Below are 17,942 nucleotides of genomic sequence, written 5' to 3' on the forward strand. Positions count from 1 at the left end.
CGGCGGAGGCCACAGGGCTGAAAATCCCATCAAGCAGCAGTTCCAGGCCCTTGCACTGAGAAGATGAAGCGCAGCAGCACGCCAGGGGACACGGGCCAAACCCTCGTGCACCTCCGTTGCCCCCCAACCCCAATCCCTTCATGCTCCTCTTTCCTTCCTTCCTTCCTTCCTTCCTTCCTCCCTTCGTTCATCTCTTCCCCTTTTTTCTCTCCATCCTTTCACTGGAGAAGACTGCAAGCCCAACCAGCCAGGATATGGAGTGTGGCCCTCGGGGTCCGTGGCCCTCGCTTGTTAAATAAAGGAGCTGACTGGCTGATTGATAGACCCTCAGCAGTCCCTGCCCCTCGCATGTTTTCCGGTTCGCCGCCTTATATATGAATCCTTTGTTGGCCGGGCCTGTGTTAGCGTTTGTTAAATGCAGTGTTTGATGGATGGCACCAATTTTCCTCCAAAACCCAGATGAGCCACCTAAGCACCTTTCCCTCTCCCTCGGCCTCTCCACAGGTAAACCCCATGAGCACGAGGGGACAGGAGTGTTCTAAAACGGTATCAATCAAAGCACCTTGTGCACGGCTGTAGCAGCAGCGCAATGTTTCAATTATGCATCTGTTCCTCAGCGGCCGACACTTGGTTCGACCTCTCACCCCCACCGAGGCGCAGAGGAAGTGCCCTGATTGTTGTCCTCCCCACAGTCCTTAATTGTATTGTTTAAGCATGTGTGTTGCCATTTCCCTTCACTTTAAACTGTATGTACTGTCTGCACAGGCTCAAGAGAGCTTTGTTTTTATCCTCTGCATCGGCAAAATTACTGTTGCAGTCAGGAGCAACAGCTACGGATACGACTTGGGATCTTCATTAGCAAATTGTTGGCTGGTTTTAAAACCAACGTCATTTGGTTTTCAGAATAATTGCAGAATATTCTTCTAACTCGAGTAATCAATTAATTGACTTATCAGCTCAAGCTCAGATATTAGAAAAACAACAAATGTAAAAATACTAAAGGAAGTCAATAAATAAGGAACAGTGTAACGATATGAAAAACAAATATTTCAAGATATTTTTATTGTCATATGCAGATAGAGTTACTCTACAATGAAAAGCTTGTTTTGCTGGGTCCTCCCAACACACAGAATTACAATGAACAAAATAAGGCACAAAAATACAATAGCAGTATTGCACAATCCGTGTGTGAAGTGGACTCATGCACTGTAAAACTAAGCCGTGTCATAAAGTTACCAAACAACACCGACTATCATCTCTTGCCCCGTGAAGCCAGAGGCTCTGACCCCCTCACAGGCGGCAGAGCAGCGGCCGCCTGATGCAGTGCAGCCAACCGGCAGCAAAGAAATATATAAACAGATGCGAGAGAAGTCTCGGGGGTGTCGGGTTCATTTGTTACCGAGCGAGGACAGACACACTCCTGTCAGAGCTCCAGATGCAAGGTCATTCTAGTTACGGAGGGAAGATCTCGGGTTAAGGACAAAGATTCTCACTTCACACCAGAGGCAGCCGTGGGGTTTTATTTCCCCCGTGGCCCTCCACAATAAACGCTCATTCTGGCTCCGAGAAGCTCAAGTGCTTTTTTAATAAAACCTGAAGCGTATTCATCATAGTCTGTCTCTTGTTCATTTTGCTTTATAATTGTGATCTAACAGCAACTTTCATGATGGATTTAGGAGTTTTTAATGTTTGTCTCCAATCATTTTTTGTGACCCTGTTAGAAGTTGTTTGCAATATATATTATTCATTGTGGCTTCAGTCTAGCTGAATTAAGCTCTACAAAGTACGACATAAATTAAGGTAATGTTATGTCAAATCTAGGGCACTTCAATTTACAAAAACATACATTACAACGCTGTGATTAAATAATTCATTTTTACACTCATATTTTGATCGTGGTCATTATTTAAATTGCAATCAACTGAGGACATATTTCAAATCGCAAAAGATGCATCGACTTTTTTGTGTTTTATGGTTGTTGTTCAGCACTTCTCTCTGTGTGTAATATATATATATATATATATATATATATATATATATATATATGGCTTACTGGGGAGGACAGACAGCAGACTCATGGAGGAGGATCTGGGAAGGTACTTGAGACACACTGGCTCAAAACCAGAACAACTGGCGTCTCTGGGCTGCAGATGGACTCGCAGGTGGGCTCACAGGTGGGGAAGGAAGGAGGAGAGGAGCTCTGCCAGGTTTGTGTCCTGCTCGGTGTGTGTGTGTGTGTGTGTGTGTGTGTGTGTGTGTGTGTGTGTGTGTGTGTGTGTGTGTGTGTGTGTGTGTGTGTGTGTGTGTCTAGCATCTGGACAACGGTACACTACATGTCAGAGAGAGAAATATCGATGAAGCTACACTGCCCCCTTCTGGACGTCTGCAGCACCACATGCTAACACCCAGACAGTTCATGTTGTGTTTCATTTTAAATGTCTGTTAATAAAAAAAAGTATACTTTTTTCTTTCAAGCACTGGTCTCCTTGCATGCTGTTTCCTCCACTCATATCGCCATCAAGTAAATATGCATTGTTTTCCTCTAAATCAACAAATTGGTTAAAAACAGTGAAGCAGCCGACACATGAAGAGACTCAGACACCTGCCAAATATATATTAACGCCCCTATTACTTTGACGTGACATGGTCTTTTTTCTCTCATCTCTCCTCCTAGAAATTGCCCTCAAAGCTCCTACATAAATAACTTGTCCAGCCTATGAAAAGATGGGCAGAAGCAAACAATATGATTGCAGAAAGCAAACCGACAAATAATATTGATCCCCACAACACACAGACAGCTAATCGATGAATGTGTGTCCTCCCCGCACAGGCTGCGAGTCCAGATCAATTCTGAAGAAAGATGAGGCATTGGCAAATAAAGTGAAGTAGTTCTTAAGCATATCCCGCTGTTTTGAAATGGAGTGAATTCCCCAAACCTTTGAAAGATCGACTACAGCTGTAAGAAGATGGCGCTGCGGCTGTTTGAACCCACACAAACAATCACGCTTCAGGTTCTAATTCTAATAAATGCTGTTGCTATTATCTCCTGCTGAAGTTTATCCTTCTTATTCCCTGTGTCTGCTCATTTCATATCACTTGCTCTCTGTCCTCGCACCACGAGCCACCAGATGATGTATTGATCCCAACACAGCCTCCAAATAACCCGCACGATTGTTTCATCACCTTGTCATTATCGGCCCGTGATGAGCCGGGCGCCAAAAGTTGGAAAAGTCCCTCAAGGGTGTCTCTTTCAATATTGAGCCGATAGGCACATTAGTTTTCATGTGTTGCAGACTCATGAGAGGTTACAGGTTGTTATTGGCTCACTGGCCGCGCGGTCAGGTGACTGACCTGGATCTAATGTCCATGTGTCTTCTATTCTTGTGTTTTATGTGTGTGAAAAAGTCTGGGAGAGGCATTCATGGAGGCAATAGTGCATTATTTTTATTAGTATAATTATTATATTCAAATTAAGCACAATAAAAATGCTCACGAACTTGATTTTGTTTTAATGCATTCATACAAAACAACAAACATCAAATATGCACGCTCAGCTAAACTAGTGCAATGTTCAGCTGCAGTAACTGCAGGCAGCCGAGAGCAAAGCAGGGCTCAGGCCGAGGTATGCAGCCGCCCCGTCTCCTCAAGACAGCCGGAGACGGGAATAGACCGAGAGGTCGGCCCAGACGCTGAGTGAGAAGTGCTATAAATAGGGAGCGTTGTTGTCATGAAGGCACAAACAAAACCCACTGAGGTCAACCTGCGTGCCACACAGACGGCGTTAAACACATACATTAGAAAAGCATTAACAAACCAGACTATTGGACGTTTCCTTTTCGTTATTTCATACGAGCGTTAAGTTTCAAATCTCAACAAGTTTTAAAACGCTAACACAGAAGCCACAGGAAGAAAATGTTCCCATGTAAAATGCACTTTATTGCTTTCACTTTGAAATAAGTCACTTATTGAGGAGACAATCAATATCAGTTTCCTCTGTTCGTCACGCGATGCACTGAAAGCATTGTTTTAGACGTGTGCAGCTACATGATATTTAATTCTATTTTGTGGCATTTGTGTTGCACCATAAAGGGTTACCTCACCACATTAAGGGTTAAATTAACTAAATATATAACCTAATAAATGTACAATGCAATCAACGTAAAATATTCAATATACAGCTTAGCAACAAATGACAGAGTATGTGGCAGTAGATATTAACACAAGGCACTTAGATATCACCGCAGTAACAAACTATTCACGTCAACAAAACACAAGGTGACAAAATACATTGAAGCATTTCATTTGATAATTAAATGCTAAATTCATTGCACCGATAGACTTCCATTCTGCATACCAAGTCGGCGTAAAGTAACCGGACCATTATTGTGTTCGATGTATTACACACTGTAGTTGTTTTGCTGGATTTGGAGTCAGCAAAGACACAACCAGACACATCATAACACACCAGAAAACGCTGTTACCTGAGGAGGAGCATCAAATATTTAGTGCCTAATTAAAGGCATCTTCTTGTGGACTAAGAGTAGTTACATGACACTGCGTTCCACAGATGAGATCCCATGCAGTTTGTAACGATTAAACTTCAAGCATTCATCCCGATAAGTGAAGCATAAAACCCGACTTCCTGAAAAGCATCTCGGAGCAGAGGAGTAGAAGTCATTAGTGTCAGAGGAAAGTAGGACATCTCAGTCCAGTGGAAGTTAATAGAGAAGCTTCTCTGTGGCCTGCTACCGGCGTGATGGCGGTAACGACGCGATACGACCCAGTGGGCTGAAATGTAGCTTCATCTTTATGGCACACAATGACAATACAGCTTACTTATTTCACAGTTTGCATATTCCCTTTTTGACAAATGTTTCATATACATGGCTTTAAAGGGAGACTATGTAACTTTTATACTGTCAGTCTGGTACGACCAGAAGCTTATGGGTTCAACTTTAAACAAAAATAGCTGTTTAACTGACATTATTGAGTCAAAAGTTGCACAGTCTCTCCTTAAAACCTCTGGACACTAACTAGCTACATTCCCATTAAACCACAAACAATATAAATATATTCATATAAAGATGATCCAACGATTTGCTTCAATGAAATACAAAAATAAGATGAGGTTTTGAGCATTGCTTTCACATTTGTGATGTTATGTAGAGTTACATGTTTTAAAAAGTCTTCCTATATTTTTGCAGAAAAGATTTGTCCAAGAACTGTTTCATACAAGCATAATAAAAGCAAAATGTGTGACGCTTGTCTTACAAGCAAATTGCAGCGAAGGTTTATTAATCCATCTGTCCGGCTGTGCGTTCCCGTCCTGCTACACCCAAACAAAGTACGCAATTTCATCCAGATCCACCGGGTAGTCGGTGAGATGCAGCGGCTCCTTGATGTCAAACCTCTCCCCCTTGTAGCTTCTCCAATGGCCGGCCGGGAGGTAGATGTCACGCTCTTGCTTTCCAGGCTCTAAAACTGGGGCCACCATGAGGTCATCCCCAATCAGGAATTGGGAGTCGATTTTATACGCCGTTTCATCACCGGTGGCGATCCACCACAGGGGTCGTATGATGGGGTCCCCGGTGTCCAGCACCTCGCCGGCCAGCTCCAGCACCCGTGGCGCCACGATGCTCTCGTGGAGGGCCGTGTATTTCCGGGCGATTTCAACCACCTCGTTGTCGTACGCCCACGGCGGGATAGAAAACTGCATGGACGGCATGAAGGCCGCCAGCTCCAGCCAGCGGATGTAGAGTTCTCGGTCGGGTAATACGGCGTTCCCGTCTGTGCGGTTCAGATACGCGTTCCCTCCGATCATGTCCGGTAAAATGAACTGATAGCCCAGAATGCTGATGGTGAGCACGGTGGGGATGAGAGACTTGAGGCCCAACTCATAGCCCCAAACCGAGTCTCTGTCAATCGGCCTGAAGAAGCAGGATATGTTCTGGGACTGGTAGCCGCTGCGCAGCTCCGCTCTGTCGTTGTAGGGAATCGCCATTTCCGTGTAACGTCTGGTGAAAAAACTGGGGTCCTGAATGGGAGTCCTGGTAGTAAACTTCCATGGCAAGTAGTTGGTCTCCCCCGCGTCAAATTTAAAAGATGACACCCCGTACCTGGAGCGCAGCGACCGCAGCTGGGAGGAAAACCAATCGCGGGCTTCTGGATTGGTGAAGTCCAAAATGCCACCGATGCCGTTCCACCAGCGCACCATGGCCGGCAGCTGGCCCGTTGGCTCCATCACAAACAGCTCCCTCTCCACGCAAGTGTGGAAGTTGTCTGAGTCGTAGTTAACGAAAGGGTGAATCCACAGCGACACCAGAAATCCGTCGGATTTCAGCCTCTGGAACATGGACGAGGCGTTGGGGAACTTTGTCTGGTCAAACTCAAACTCTCCGTAGCGTTTGGTGTAGCGGTCGTCGACCTCCAGGTGGCTGCAGTTAAACTTGTATTTGCGAATGTTGGCGGCGTACGTCAAGACTTTCTCTTGGTCAATGTCGGTCTTATGGAGCGCCCAGGTCGACCAGATAGGATGACTAAACATGGCTTTGGCCGGCACTTTGTTTGGTTTGTTAAAGTATCTGCGGACCATGTACTTGTGTATGGATGACACATCCAAGCCCACGCACACTCTGTAGCTCAGCTCAGCGCACGGGGCCTCTCCTGGGTTTGGCTTGAAGGGACTGTCGTTGTATCGGGCCTGGAAGGACATGGTCTTCTCCGTGTCGTTCCAGCCCAGGTGGAAGGGCACTGAATTATTTATCTTGATGGCCGTAGCGTTGGATGAAAGCCAATAACTTTCCAAGATTCCACCAAATTCATTGCGGTTTTTGTAGATGTCACTGGTGACAAAGGGCTTGGGAGCCTGTTGGCCATGAATAGAAATAGGCCAGTGTTGAATAGCTGACACCGCACCACCATACCAGTGAGCGAACGTGTACGTCATGGCATGCTCCACGGGAATGTCAGGAACCAGTTCCTCCCAGCGCACGCGGTAGCATTGCACCGTGTCTTTGGGCCGCACGGTCTCAATGAAGAAGTTGAGTTTCCGGTCAGTGGTGCGACTGCAGCTCAGGAGCTCCCCTTCTTTGGAGCAGGAATCCAAATCCAGCGTTCCCGACCTGCCGAGATTTACATAGAATTACATGTACCGTAAAAGTTGGGTTAAAAGCCGCTACTACGTTCGGTCGGTGTCCCCGCTAGTTCCCCCCTGTAGCCAGCTAGCGCTGCTGCTAGTTCCCCGCTCACTTTCGCTAGCTCTCGTTAGTTCCCCGACAACCACAGAAGGTAGCGGGGTCCGAGTCGGGTGGCTCGACGCCCGACTCGGGCAGAGGGGACATGGGGAGTAGCAGTAGTAGCCTGGAGCTAGCAGCAGCAGCGGAGAGCTAGCAGCAGCAGCTGGGAGCTAGCAGCAGCAGCGGGGAGCTAGCAGCAGCGGGGAGCTAGCAGCAGCGGAGAGCTAGCAGCAGCGGAGAGCTAGCAGCAGCAGCGTGGAGCTAGCAGCAGCAGCAGAGAGCTAGCAGCAGCAGCGGAGAGCTATCAGCAGCAGCGGAGAGCTACCAGCAGCAGCGGAGAGCTATCAGCAGCAGCGGAGAGCTAGCAGCAGCGGAGAGCTACCAGCAGCAGCGGAGAGCTATCAGCAGCAGCGGAGAGCTAGCAGCAGCGGGGAGCTACCAGCAGCAGCAGAGAGCTACCAGCAGCAGCGGGGAGCTAGCAGCAGCAGAGAGCTAGCAGCAGCAGCGGGGAGCTATCAGCAGCAGCGTGGAGCTAGCAGCAGCGGAGAGCTAGCAGCAGCGCTAGCTTGCTACAGCGGGGACAACCACCGAAGGTAGTAGCGGCTTTTAACACGGCTTTTACGGTACAAGCAATCTCTCTCAACACACACATTTATTTTGTCACAGTTAAAAACAACTGAAATGACCTGCATACATTTACATTTTCTGATGTATCTGAAATATGCATCAAATACTAACCTGAAATCCATTCTGAAAACAATCGACCCTCCCTGGTTGCGGATAATGTAGCCATCTTTATTCAGATCCAGGAGCTCAGTCTTAAGCAGCTCGGCTTTGCGTAGAGAGGCGATGTAATAACACCACGCAGTCACCGCTGCAATTACCAGCACCAAGCCGATGACTCCCGCTCCCACCAAGGGTCGAGTGTCCTTGCTGCGCTTCTGCTTGGGGATAACATCTGTAATTGTGCCTCCCGCTCCTCCGGGAACAACTTGGTACATGACTTGTGCCGTGCAAATCGGAGAGTTGCTGCTCTAAAGATCAGGGAAACGTTTTCCAGGGACCCTGGATTGTTGCAGTCTGCCTGTCATGAGAGAGAAATAACAAAGCTTTGAGAAGTCAGTGTCAAGGTCTTCACGCAGTGTTTGCTCTTCTTATCTCACACGAGATGGGTTCATAAACGGACGGAAAGGTTTCCTGTACTAGCAGCCTTTGTACACAGCGTTCACTAATGTTGATAACCAGTTCGGTTTAGTCAGAAAAGGTATTTCAAATCCCTGAACTATCAGAGACATGGAGGAGGACGTCCCGGCCAGATGAGCAGTCGATCTGGTTTCCTTGTCAGTGCAAAGCCTCCATTACATTTCCAGTGTTGTCTTATGCTCTGCATTGCTGCACCAAGTGACTCCACAGCACTTAGAGGTATTACACTGTCAGGATGTAAACTTTAAAGATGTGTCTGAGATTTAACAAAACAAATCTACTGCCAATTACCCGTAAGAGGATAAAGTGCTTGTTCCCGGCAGTAATTCCAACATATGAGTTCAATTGAAAGACGACTCATTTGTATGTGAGGACGTAGAGGAGCAGAAAAGGGGATTTGGGCCTTAAAGCTATGCCAACGCTGGGAAGGAGAGCAAAGAATACTAAACGTTGTGCTCCATCAAGCAGACCAATACAGCTGGAAGTAACCTGGTGCGCTCAAGCCAAGAGAACAAACATTTGGACGTCGGTTTTCCATTTCTATTGCGTTTCGACCTGGCCGTCCCTCCCAGAAGGGACACAGCAGACACTGTTTGGGTAATCAACGAGTTGATGTTAGTTATTGTGGATTTAGCTAATCAGTATAGATTAGATTAAGGACACGGCCGACCGGGGGGAGCTCAGTCCTCTCCGCATCCTGCTGACTAGTCCTAACTGCAATGGACCCTCGTGGTCGGGCCTGGCAGCGAGGGTCGATAATAAAAAATGCTTGCTATTAATTAGCAATCTAATTGACTAATTCTGTGTTCAACCACCCTTAGTATGGATTTCCCCCAACAACAGGAGTGATAACATGAGCCCATCATTAATTAACAGAGCATGTAGTGTTGGTAACTCAGAGATCCACTGCTGGAACTGAAGATTTACTGTATTTATTTGTTTGTTTACGCCTTTTTTTTCCCCATCTGTTTTTATGGAAAAGTGCAGCGACAGATGTAAGAATTTGATATATTACAATATATGATTTATGACATTCATCACATCAGGCTACAACTAACAACTGTTTTAATTATCAACCATATCAACAATAATTATTTGTTTTGTCTATAATATTATATAAAAACTGGGTCACATATCCAGCTTTTTAAATTCTATTAATCAACCAACAGACCAAACACCCAAAGATTATTTATTTATTAAGACGAGAAAATTAGGGTTGCAACCAACAATACATACATATTGATTAATCTGTTGATTATTTTCTCAATCTATCCACTAATCTTTTACTCAAAATAGGGAAAAGCACATATTTCTCACAGCCAACGGTGATCAATTTAGATTTTTTTTACATGACCAACCAAAACCAAAACATATTTAGTTTACTATCGTTCATATCACAAAGCAAAACAAGTGTTTTTGCCATTAATCAATTATCAAAAAATAAGTAATAAACTAATTAATCATTGCAGCTCTACAGCAAACAATCACATTTGTAACCAGAGAGGAAGCTGGAGCCAGGAAAGTGTTGCTTAGAATTACTTTGAAGATTAATCGTTAATCTTTTTTTATATTTTTATAAAACACATAATTAAAAATGCAACAGTGGGCTACTACAATGACCTACTGTATATCTAATATAGACTAAATGATAAATGATCATCTTAATTGTCTGTCCATAAACTAATCGATGAGTCGGTTAATCGCTGTTCTTCTCACATAAAGAAGCTTCTGGGAACTCAAACCTGTTTTTCTCAGTTTAAAAAGAGGAAAATGTTCAGACTGGAGCACATTTATGTTTATGGTGTGATCACTGGATTCATATCTGCCTCTTCAGCCGATTCATATCTACTTCGACATGGAGAAAACAAACACAGAAGTGCTGATGCAGTCGGAACAGAAGTCTGAGAGAGACTCCATACGTCAAAGAGCACGCGCGTAGGGCGTGTGTGTCTGCGCGTGCGTGCGTGCGTGCGTGTGTGCATGTGGCATGTCACAGCGCACTGATAAGCACTCTGGTTATACCAGTCTGAGTTATTATAGGCCTATAGTCCTTTATACGTTTACACAGCAACGAGCCCCACTTTGCATGTGCCTGTCCAATACTTACTGCCTCATACTATTGTGCACAGTTATGTATTTAATAACGTACAGTGCATACACACACACGCGTTTATGAGCTAATAACCGGACAGAAACAATGTAGAGAGCAGATGCTCGCGCACGTTGGAGCCTCACTCAGCAGCCTGGAGTCTAAAGCCGTTGTTGTGCGCGCGGTGGGTCGAACCCCAAAGTTAACGGAAATAAATAAATAAATGAGCATAAATAAGCATAAATCCGTGTGAGTAAAGTTTCATTGTATTCAGTCTGCCCCTCGGCTGTAGATAAGAAAGGTTGCAGCCTACCGGTCAGCAGCAGCAGCTCTCAGCTCCAACGCAACTTGTTACCACAGTTCACAGAAAGAGACCAAGACATGCATGTTGTTGTTCACGCCCACCGCATCATGGGAAATGTAGTCCAGCGGTGGGGGCGGGACGCTTTATTCTCATTCTGCAGAGATGACACTTTTACGGGATCCCAGCAGCTCGCACGGGGACCTCAGTGGTTCTCACACTGTGGGGCGCGACCCTCTGGAGGGGGAGATGCAGATTATTTAAATAATAATCCTTTATTAATCCCACAGTGGGGGAATTATTCTCTGCATTTTACCATCCTTCGTATTTAAGGGGCAGCGTGCTGCTGTGAAGCTGGGGCTCACACATCTGCACTCATTTTGTTTTGCAAAACGTTATTGTAACAGGTTATTTGCAGCCACAGTAAGTTTTTTTTGTGTAAAATATTAGTTGTTTTTTGCACATATAGAACTTTATTAGCATTATTCTAACAAAGTGATTGCACATGTTATTAGATTTTGTCTGATGGAGCAATATGGTTGACATTTTCTTTATTCTATTATTTGAAAAAGCACGGATGGAGGAGTCACAAAAAGTTGGACCATTTTGTTTTTATTGTGTTGGGGCGGTGATGCCCGAACATTGTTCTTCCTCCAAAGGAACAGTTTGAGAACCACTGCTAGGTGTACAACACTTCTCAGGACTCACTGGTTGTTTCTAGATGCAGAAAATCCAACAACACGCTTTAAAGAAGTGCAATTAGCAAAGTTATAGAAAGAAAAACACACGTTGCTATTTCTGTGGGGACATTATGTCCTATATTTTGTCATCACTATAAATGACCTATAATAATGACCGTAATAAATATTTAATTCCCCCGTGTAAAGCACTATTTCTTTTTTTACCGTCTAATCATGCAATAAAGAACTCCTATATCAAATGTATCAAATGATCTTTCTAATAGTGGGATAAAATGTTAACGCCACAGACAGTTACACATTAGGGCCGCGGCGGCTCGTTCCATTTGATCACCAGCAGCTCCCGACGGGAAGATCTTTGCTGCTGATTTAGTACTGAACTGTAAAAGTGGCCCCGCCGTGTGTAGGGAGATAATGGCGGCGGAGGTGCGGCCTACAGTTGCATTATTCATTCGTACACCTCGTCTCGCTGGGTTAATTAGTGGAGAATTAAACAATAGTGAAGTTAATGATGTCCTGAAGGAGCAGGTCCCCGGTCCCCTCTTCGGGAGCCGGGCTGTAATCGTCCTAACGAAGGCCTTCAGACACAAACTCTGGGTGTATGATGTAGTGTCCCGCTTGGTACGGCTTCACCACGTGGAAGCAGCTGCAGCACCCGCTGCAGAGAGACCACCAGAGAGAGAGCATCAGACCTCCCTGCTAGCTTTTATTCACGACATATATGTTATCATATGGCTGCTAAAGCACTCGACCTCCGGTATTGTGTCCCTGCCGAGTGTTGAGGGCTGCTGGTCTGCGGTCTGGGCCGAAGCGGAGCTCCTGCATGTTGCCTGTGAAAAACATTGAGTCACAACCAGTGATGTGTGTTGTTTTTAAATGTTTGAAGGCTCTAAAAGCCGCGAGAAGAGGTCCGAGGTCAGAGGTCATTCTCACCTCAGTTGCTGTGCTGAGAGAGGATGAGCGTTCCTCTGATGACTCGCTCTACTGATGCAAAGACAATCAGTTACAACCACGCTGTGCTTAGAGTCACCTGGACCACAGCTGCACCTCATCTGTTGTACCTTGTTGGGTTCTTCAGTCCAGTGTCAGGAGGCCCAGGCGGCTGCAGGTCCTGCAGTCCGCCAGCAGAGGGCAGAGCTCGTCCTGTGGACGGGCTGACAAGGGCCACGTGGTTCAGGTAGCTGTCTGGACACGTGGTGAGGGGACTGTGGAAGGATAAGTGTCTGACAGGAGGGAAGAGGGGACGGCCAGCGTCCGCAGGGCGCGAGGGGTCTGGGGGGGCGCGCCAAGACCTGGACCTGGAGCCGGGCTGAAGGCTCCGGGGGAACAGAAAGTCCTGGAAAGCATGCAGGGACACGTGGAAACAGAATGTGAACATTGTGGCCTGATTACCAAAAAAGCAAGTAGAGACTTCAAGTAGCTTATAATGAAGCCATGAGCATAAGAGATGAGATGGTGGAGTAACAGGGAAATGTTTGTGGCTGCAGGAGTTCATACTTTCCACTCCGTTTTAAGAAATCTTATGTACACATTTATCTGTTGAGTTAATGAGTCTTTATCAAACATAAAGTTCCCGCTACAAGTCCCATTGTGGAGACATTAGCTGTCTATTTATAAAGCATTGATAGGTATTTTATTTGTGCTTTTGTATGTATTTTATTCTATTTAATGTTGTTTACATGCACAGAATACACAGCATATCATATTCACTTTTTTCCTTTATTTTATGTATTTCTTTATTCTCATTGAATAAGCCGTCTCTATCCAAGTGTATTCCTTTCTCTCAGTACTCAGACAGTAAAGAGCAGTCAGGTTTTGAAACGCTAATTTTTATTTTCCTAAATGGCTTTCCAATTAGTGTGATCATCATTATAATACAACAGAACTCTAGAGCCGGTTTTTGATGTCCCCCCCTCTTCACAGTTGGGTAACACTTTGTTTTTAGCTGTTTACTCCATGTCAGGATAAATAAATAGGCATGGAGAAAGTACTGAATAATAGATATTATGCAGCTTTCGCCAGCGCACAGAAATGTAAACAACCAGTCGCCAATTAGTGTGAGACCCTTCGTCTCGCTGGATGAAGAGCAATAAAGAGAGGACCAATAATAAGTGATCCCACCGCCTTATTTGACCTTACATGCACCACTTAAAGATGAGTTCAATTATCTTAGGAGCATTATTTGCTGAATTACATTAATTGAAGGAATATTACGTTGATTTTCCTGATTTACCCAAGAAATGCAACATGTCTTCATAAATAATCGTGCATCTCTTTGAGCCTCTTACCGGCCGCGGCTGGGGGTTGTTCCTGCGGTGGGCCGACGTGGGCCGGAGATGCTCTCGCTTGGCTCTGCCGGGAGAGGAGAACTGCTCCTTGTACGCGGTGAGGTAGAGCTGGGGCGCCATCTCCTCGTATCGTCTCACCTGTCTGCCACTGCGTCCCTGCAGTCCTTCTGACGGTGTGAGCATCCCTCTCCTCCCCCGTCACCTGGTGGCTCCTCCCTTTCCCTCACGCTGTCGGTCGTTCTGTTACTCACACCGCAACAAAAGTGTGTTTTCTCCTCTTGAAACGGTTGCTGGGTTGTGGATGTCGCCTACTTAGTTGATGTATATTAATCCTCCTATGTTTAATGTATCACAACAGCAAATGTGTGCATGCATCAGTCGCTACAAATCCTGCTCGGATCTCCATCAACAAAGAAATACACGCTAAAGAACTGTGTTTGACGTGTAGTTATTGTGATGCATATAAAGGTTGAGAGCATCTTTGCTGGACCAGAACACTCTGTGTGCTACCTGAGCACGCGGCCTCTGACCCCCCTAAAGCCCAAGGCCCCCTGCAGAGACACACATACCTCGGGTCCCTGTCCATGACCTACTTCCCTCCCACAAACTAGTCAGCACTGATGCCAAACACTCAGCACCAGCTGTCGAGCCGCTAAAACAGAATCAGTCTGATCAGATCTACAGGACGGGAACAAGCCCGAGGAGGGGTGGGATTTTTAAGAATGTCCCCCCACCACCACCCGGGGTCACCTCTGTCAGCACGCCACACGAGCATCAATAATTCACCGAGCGCTGCAGGGTGCCTTTGTGTCTCCGCCGCTCTCGCTGAGTTATCTGTGACAGGAAGTGGCTGGGCCTCGTTCCACAGCCACGGCGAGCCCAGCCAGACCCGCGTCAACAGATGCAGAGCTGAGGACGTCAGAGAAAATCACATCCCACCTCCAGCGTGTGTTCCTCTCTTCAGCACACACACTCCCTTCCCTTCACGTCTCCCCCAAACTACAAATTCCAGTCGTAGAAATGGTTTACAACACAGTGTATTATTTATTAAAACGAGATAAATGTCATGCACACGTTGGACGTTGTTCTGATTGGTCGGAGAAGATTCTTGCTGCGTTGCTTCCATGTTCAGCAGGAGTCCAACGAGTGCAGTGCCGACTTCAAAGCCCTCGTCATCGACTCAGTATCAGTCTCATTTACTCGTGCTTGGATTTCACCACCGCTTTGAGCTTTGAGTAGAGATAACCAAAGTTCTGTAAGACGGAACAGAGAGGAGGTGTGAGAAAACAAACCGGACGGGTCAAGTGTTGACTACCTGTTGAACGTATTAGACAACCTACGAGGACAAAAAAGGGTGTATTAACACACCTGGATGCTGTAGTAAACGATCCCCAAATAAGCAGCAATGCAGCCTCCAAGGAAGAGGTCAAAGGCCGCTGGCTTCACTCTGGAAGAAGAGGCGTGTCTTATTGACATGACCACACCTACAACATGCTTATGAGTGGAGATATTTACCTGTGCATCACTATCGGTTGGTTCATTTGATCAAAGAAGGTAATATCAGGGTCCCTGTGTGAAGACAGGTATGTTTTACATTGGGAAGACATTTCACAGGATGTGGTTTCTTCTTCTTCTTCTTCTTCTGCTGCTGCTACGTCTTACTTGCGATCCTGCCGGTAGGCGTGTCGGTGGACCTGCTGCAGGTAACGTCTGAACTCGTGCTCCAGAGAGTTGACCAGCAGGATGTGACCGGGCTCCTTGTCCAGCAGCTGGGCGGCTCGAGGCACCGACGTCAGGAAGGACATCAGGCTGGACATACGTCCGTCGTGGAAGTCCTGCATCCAGAGTTCAGACGAGGAAAGGTCTCATGTGCCGTCATATCAAAATATCAAAATAGCCAAAAAACTACTTTTCTACACTCCAGATATAGAGTGCCGTTGAAAGGTTTGCAATCGCCTGCCATGAAAGCTTCATTTGGGAGTCTGCTCTGAGCAACAGTGGAATAGGAATAGAAGAAATAAACTGGAAGCATCAACATGTTTGCAGTGTGCAATAATGCAGCCAATAACACACTGGAATGTGTGTGTTGCTTTAGCAGGAGACTGCACAGGGTCTAAAGACGCAAAACCTTTGAAGGACGGTGTATAATAAATAATAAATGCTTTTATTCAAATGCATCTTCTAATGAAGGCCGGGGGCTTTGAAGACACAACACTCTGCAATGCATACAAACCAACACCAGAGGGCAGCACTGGCCTTTGTTTATTCACCAAAATACCCAGCAGCCAACTCACCAATTGTCCCTTGAAAACCTGCACATCTTTTGGTGAAACCTTGTAGAAGACGATACAGATGAATCACACATTACGATGCTGATGAAAGATGAAACCCCAGTATATGTATTTTATACATGCGTTCCTATGTAATCACCTTGTCAGAGAGATTGAACATATAACGGGCCAGTGCTTCTGCTATGATCACGCCGTTTCGCTTCATTTTCCTGAAGTCCACCTGTGACCTGTGAGACGACACAAAGGCAACTGTGACCTCTTTTCACATCATCTCACCGCGTAGTAAACAAGGCCTTCAAGCACCAAGTCCGAATACCAAACACAGAGCAGAGAACCCACATGGTGTCTAGCACGGAGCCACGCAGCTCAGATTTGGGGTCTTCCAGGTGAGACAGAGTGAAACTTGGTATCCTGCGCAGGCTGTAGCGCTCATGCTCCCACGCCACCGAGGACTCCACCAGGTTGATCTTCTTGTGGACCAAGCCCACCTTCACCCAGGGGAATCTGGAGGACACCACCTGGGGGAGGGGTCACACATTTACGTCAGACAAGACGGAGAAAGGCCTCCTGCACACTCTGGACCTGGTGAAGCGCGCTACCTCCTCCAGCTGCTGAATGAACGCGTGCGTGGGAGTGTCGGGTTTAGGGGGGCGGGACACGTGCATGTACAGCTCATCACTGTTGGCCAGCGTGTCCAGACACAGGACAAAAGCCACGTTGTCGTGCAGCAGGCTGGACTCTGGAGAAGAAGAAAGAGGTTTGCATTAACCTCATAAACACAACGCCCCTTTTTCTGAAAATGAGAAGTGTGTTTTTCCAAAACAAAAACTGTGCTATCTCCTCATGCACAGGGTCGCTTTAATTCATTTAAGTTGCTAAAGTACCGTAACCCTTGTGAGAAGAGGAGTGGGGTTTTACATTTTGTTTAAAAGATCGCTACATTTTAATATTTCCGTAAGCTCCTTAACATGACAAAGCGATTATAACGTTTCACTAAAACCTTCATAAAACCCTTACAACGGCGGATTTTTCATATCTTCTGCATTCCAAGATCCTACGATCTCATTGGTCCTCAGACTCTTCTAAAAGCGCGTCAGATCACATCAGACGGCGCATGCGGAAGAAGGGGGTCATTTTGATATGCAGTTTGTGTTGTGAGTCATTTTTGGGGAATCTTGCTCAGACTTTTGACTTTTGATCATATTTATGCTGAAAATATATATATATATATATATTTTTTTTTAAAGGCAAGAAGTTGGACAATAGGGTCTGATATTCATATCAAGGTCATATGAACTGGTTTTAAATGAATCCGTGTTGCTCATTTTAAGACATGGTGCTGGAGGCTACTTTCAAAAAGCCAAAAAACTCACCGGCATGGTCCAGATTATCTTCAATCCATCTCTTCGTGCCAAGGAAATTGTACTTTCCTCCTCCAGTCAAGGAGAACATTAAATGAAACCTTTAAAAGAGCAATCAAGCATTAATGCATGTTGTTTTACATGACAGGAGACACTTTTTCTTCAGATGATTATCAGTAATCTACCAAAAAACGGAAGGTGATGGTGGGCAGTGACTCACGGGGGTCTGGTGCTCGGGGTACTGAAAAGCTTCTGGAAGAGACGCATCAACTCCAGGAGGATGGTGACCCCACTCCCATTAGAGTCTGCTCCATAGGACAGCCACTGTGTTCCACACCGACACACACATAAATACACACAGCATCACACTGCAACGTGCAGAAAACAAACATCAGTTCTACGTGACTCACTGGTGCCAGCCCGTAGGAATCGTAGTGGGCGGTGATGACGACCGTGGGTGCGTCCTCCCCGGTGCC

At 45.9% G+C, this 17,942-nt stretch overlaps 2 protein-coding genes across 2 annotated transcripts in view; both read right to left on the minus strand.

Annotated features, from left to right (window-relative positions):
• Nucleotides 1-5,329: 5,329 nt before the first annotated feature.
• On the minus strand, nucleotides 5,330-8,236 carry myorg (myogenesis regulating glycosidase; the record flags this gene model as incomplete). Its single annotated transcript, XM_079218001.1, has 2 exons — nucleotides 5,330-7,121; nucleotides 7,974-8,236. The coding sequence occupies 2 exons, from the start codon at nucleotides 8,234-8,236 to the stop codon at nucleotides 5,330-5,332; spliced, it is 2,055 nt and encodes a 684-aa protein (XP_079074127.1).
• Nucleotides 8,237-15,010: 6,774 nt separating this feature from the next.
• LOC306736496 (BOS complex subunit NCLN) overlaps nucleotides 15,011-17,942 on the minus strand; it is a gene marked incomplete at both ends in the record, with an annotated part of 6,393 nt that continues 3,461 nt past the window's right edge. Inside the window, 11 exons of the mRNA XM_079218141.1 lie at nucleotides 15,011-15,067; nucleotides 15,183-15,261; nucleotides 15,330-15,383; nucleotides 15,477-15,649; nucleotides 16,109-16,147; nucleotides 16,245-16,332; nucleotides 16,445-16,623; nucleotides 16,705-16,844; nucleotides 17,479-17,567; nucleotides 17,687-17,790; nucleotides 17,877-17,942. The exon at nucleotides 17,877-17,942 is cut by the window's right edge and continues 12 nt beyond it. Of these exons, the coding sequence (XP_079074267.1) occupies nucleotides 15,011-15,067; nucleotides 15,183-15,261; nucleotides 15,330-15,383; nucleotides 15,477-15,649; nucleotides 16,109-16,147; nucleotides 16,245-16,332; nucleotides 16,445-16,623; nucleotides 16,705-16,844; nucleotides 17,479-17,567; nucleotides 17,687-17,790; nucleotides 17,877-17,942 (1,068 nt within the window). The remainder of the gene's footprint in view (nucleotides 15,068-15,182; nucleotides 15,262-15,329; nucleotides 15,384-15,476; nucleotides 15,650-16,108; nucleotides 16,148-16,244; nucleotides 16,333-16,444; nucleotides 16,624-16,704; nucleotides 16,845-17,478; nucleotides 17,568-17,686; nucleotides 17,791-17,876) is intronic.

Source organism: Taurulus bubalis (genome assembly GCF_910589615.1).
Source record: "Taurulus bubalis genome assembly, chromosome: 5".
Lineage (NCBI taxonomy): Eukaryota > Metazoa > Chordata > Actinopteri > Perciformes > Cottidae > Taurulus > Taurulus bubalis.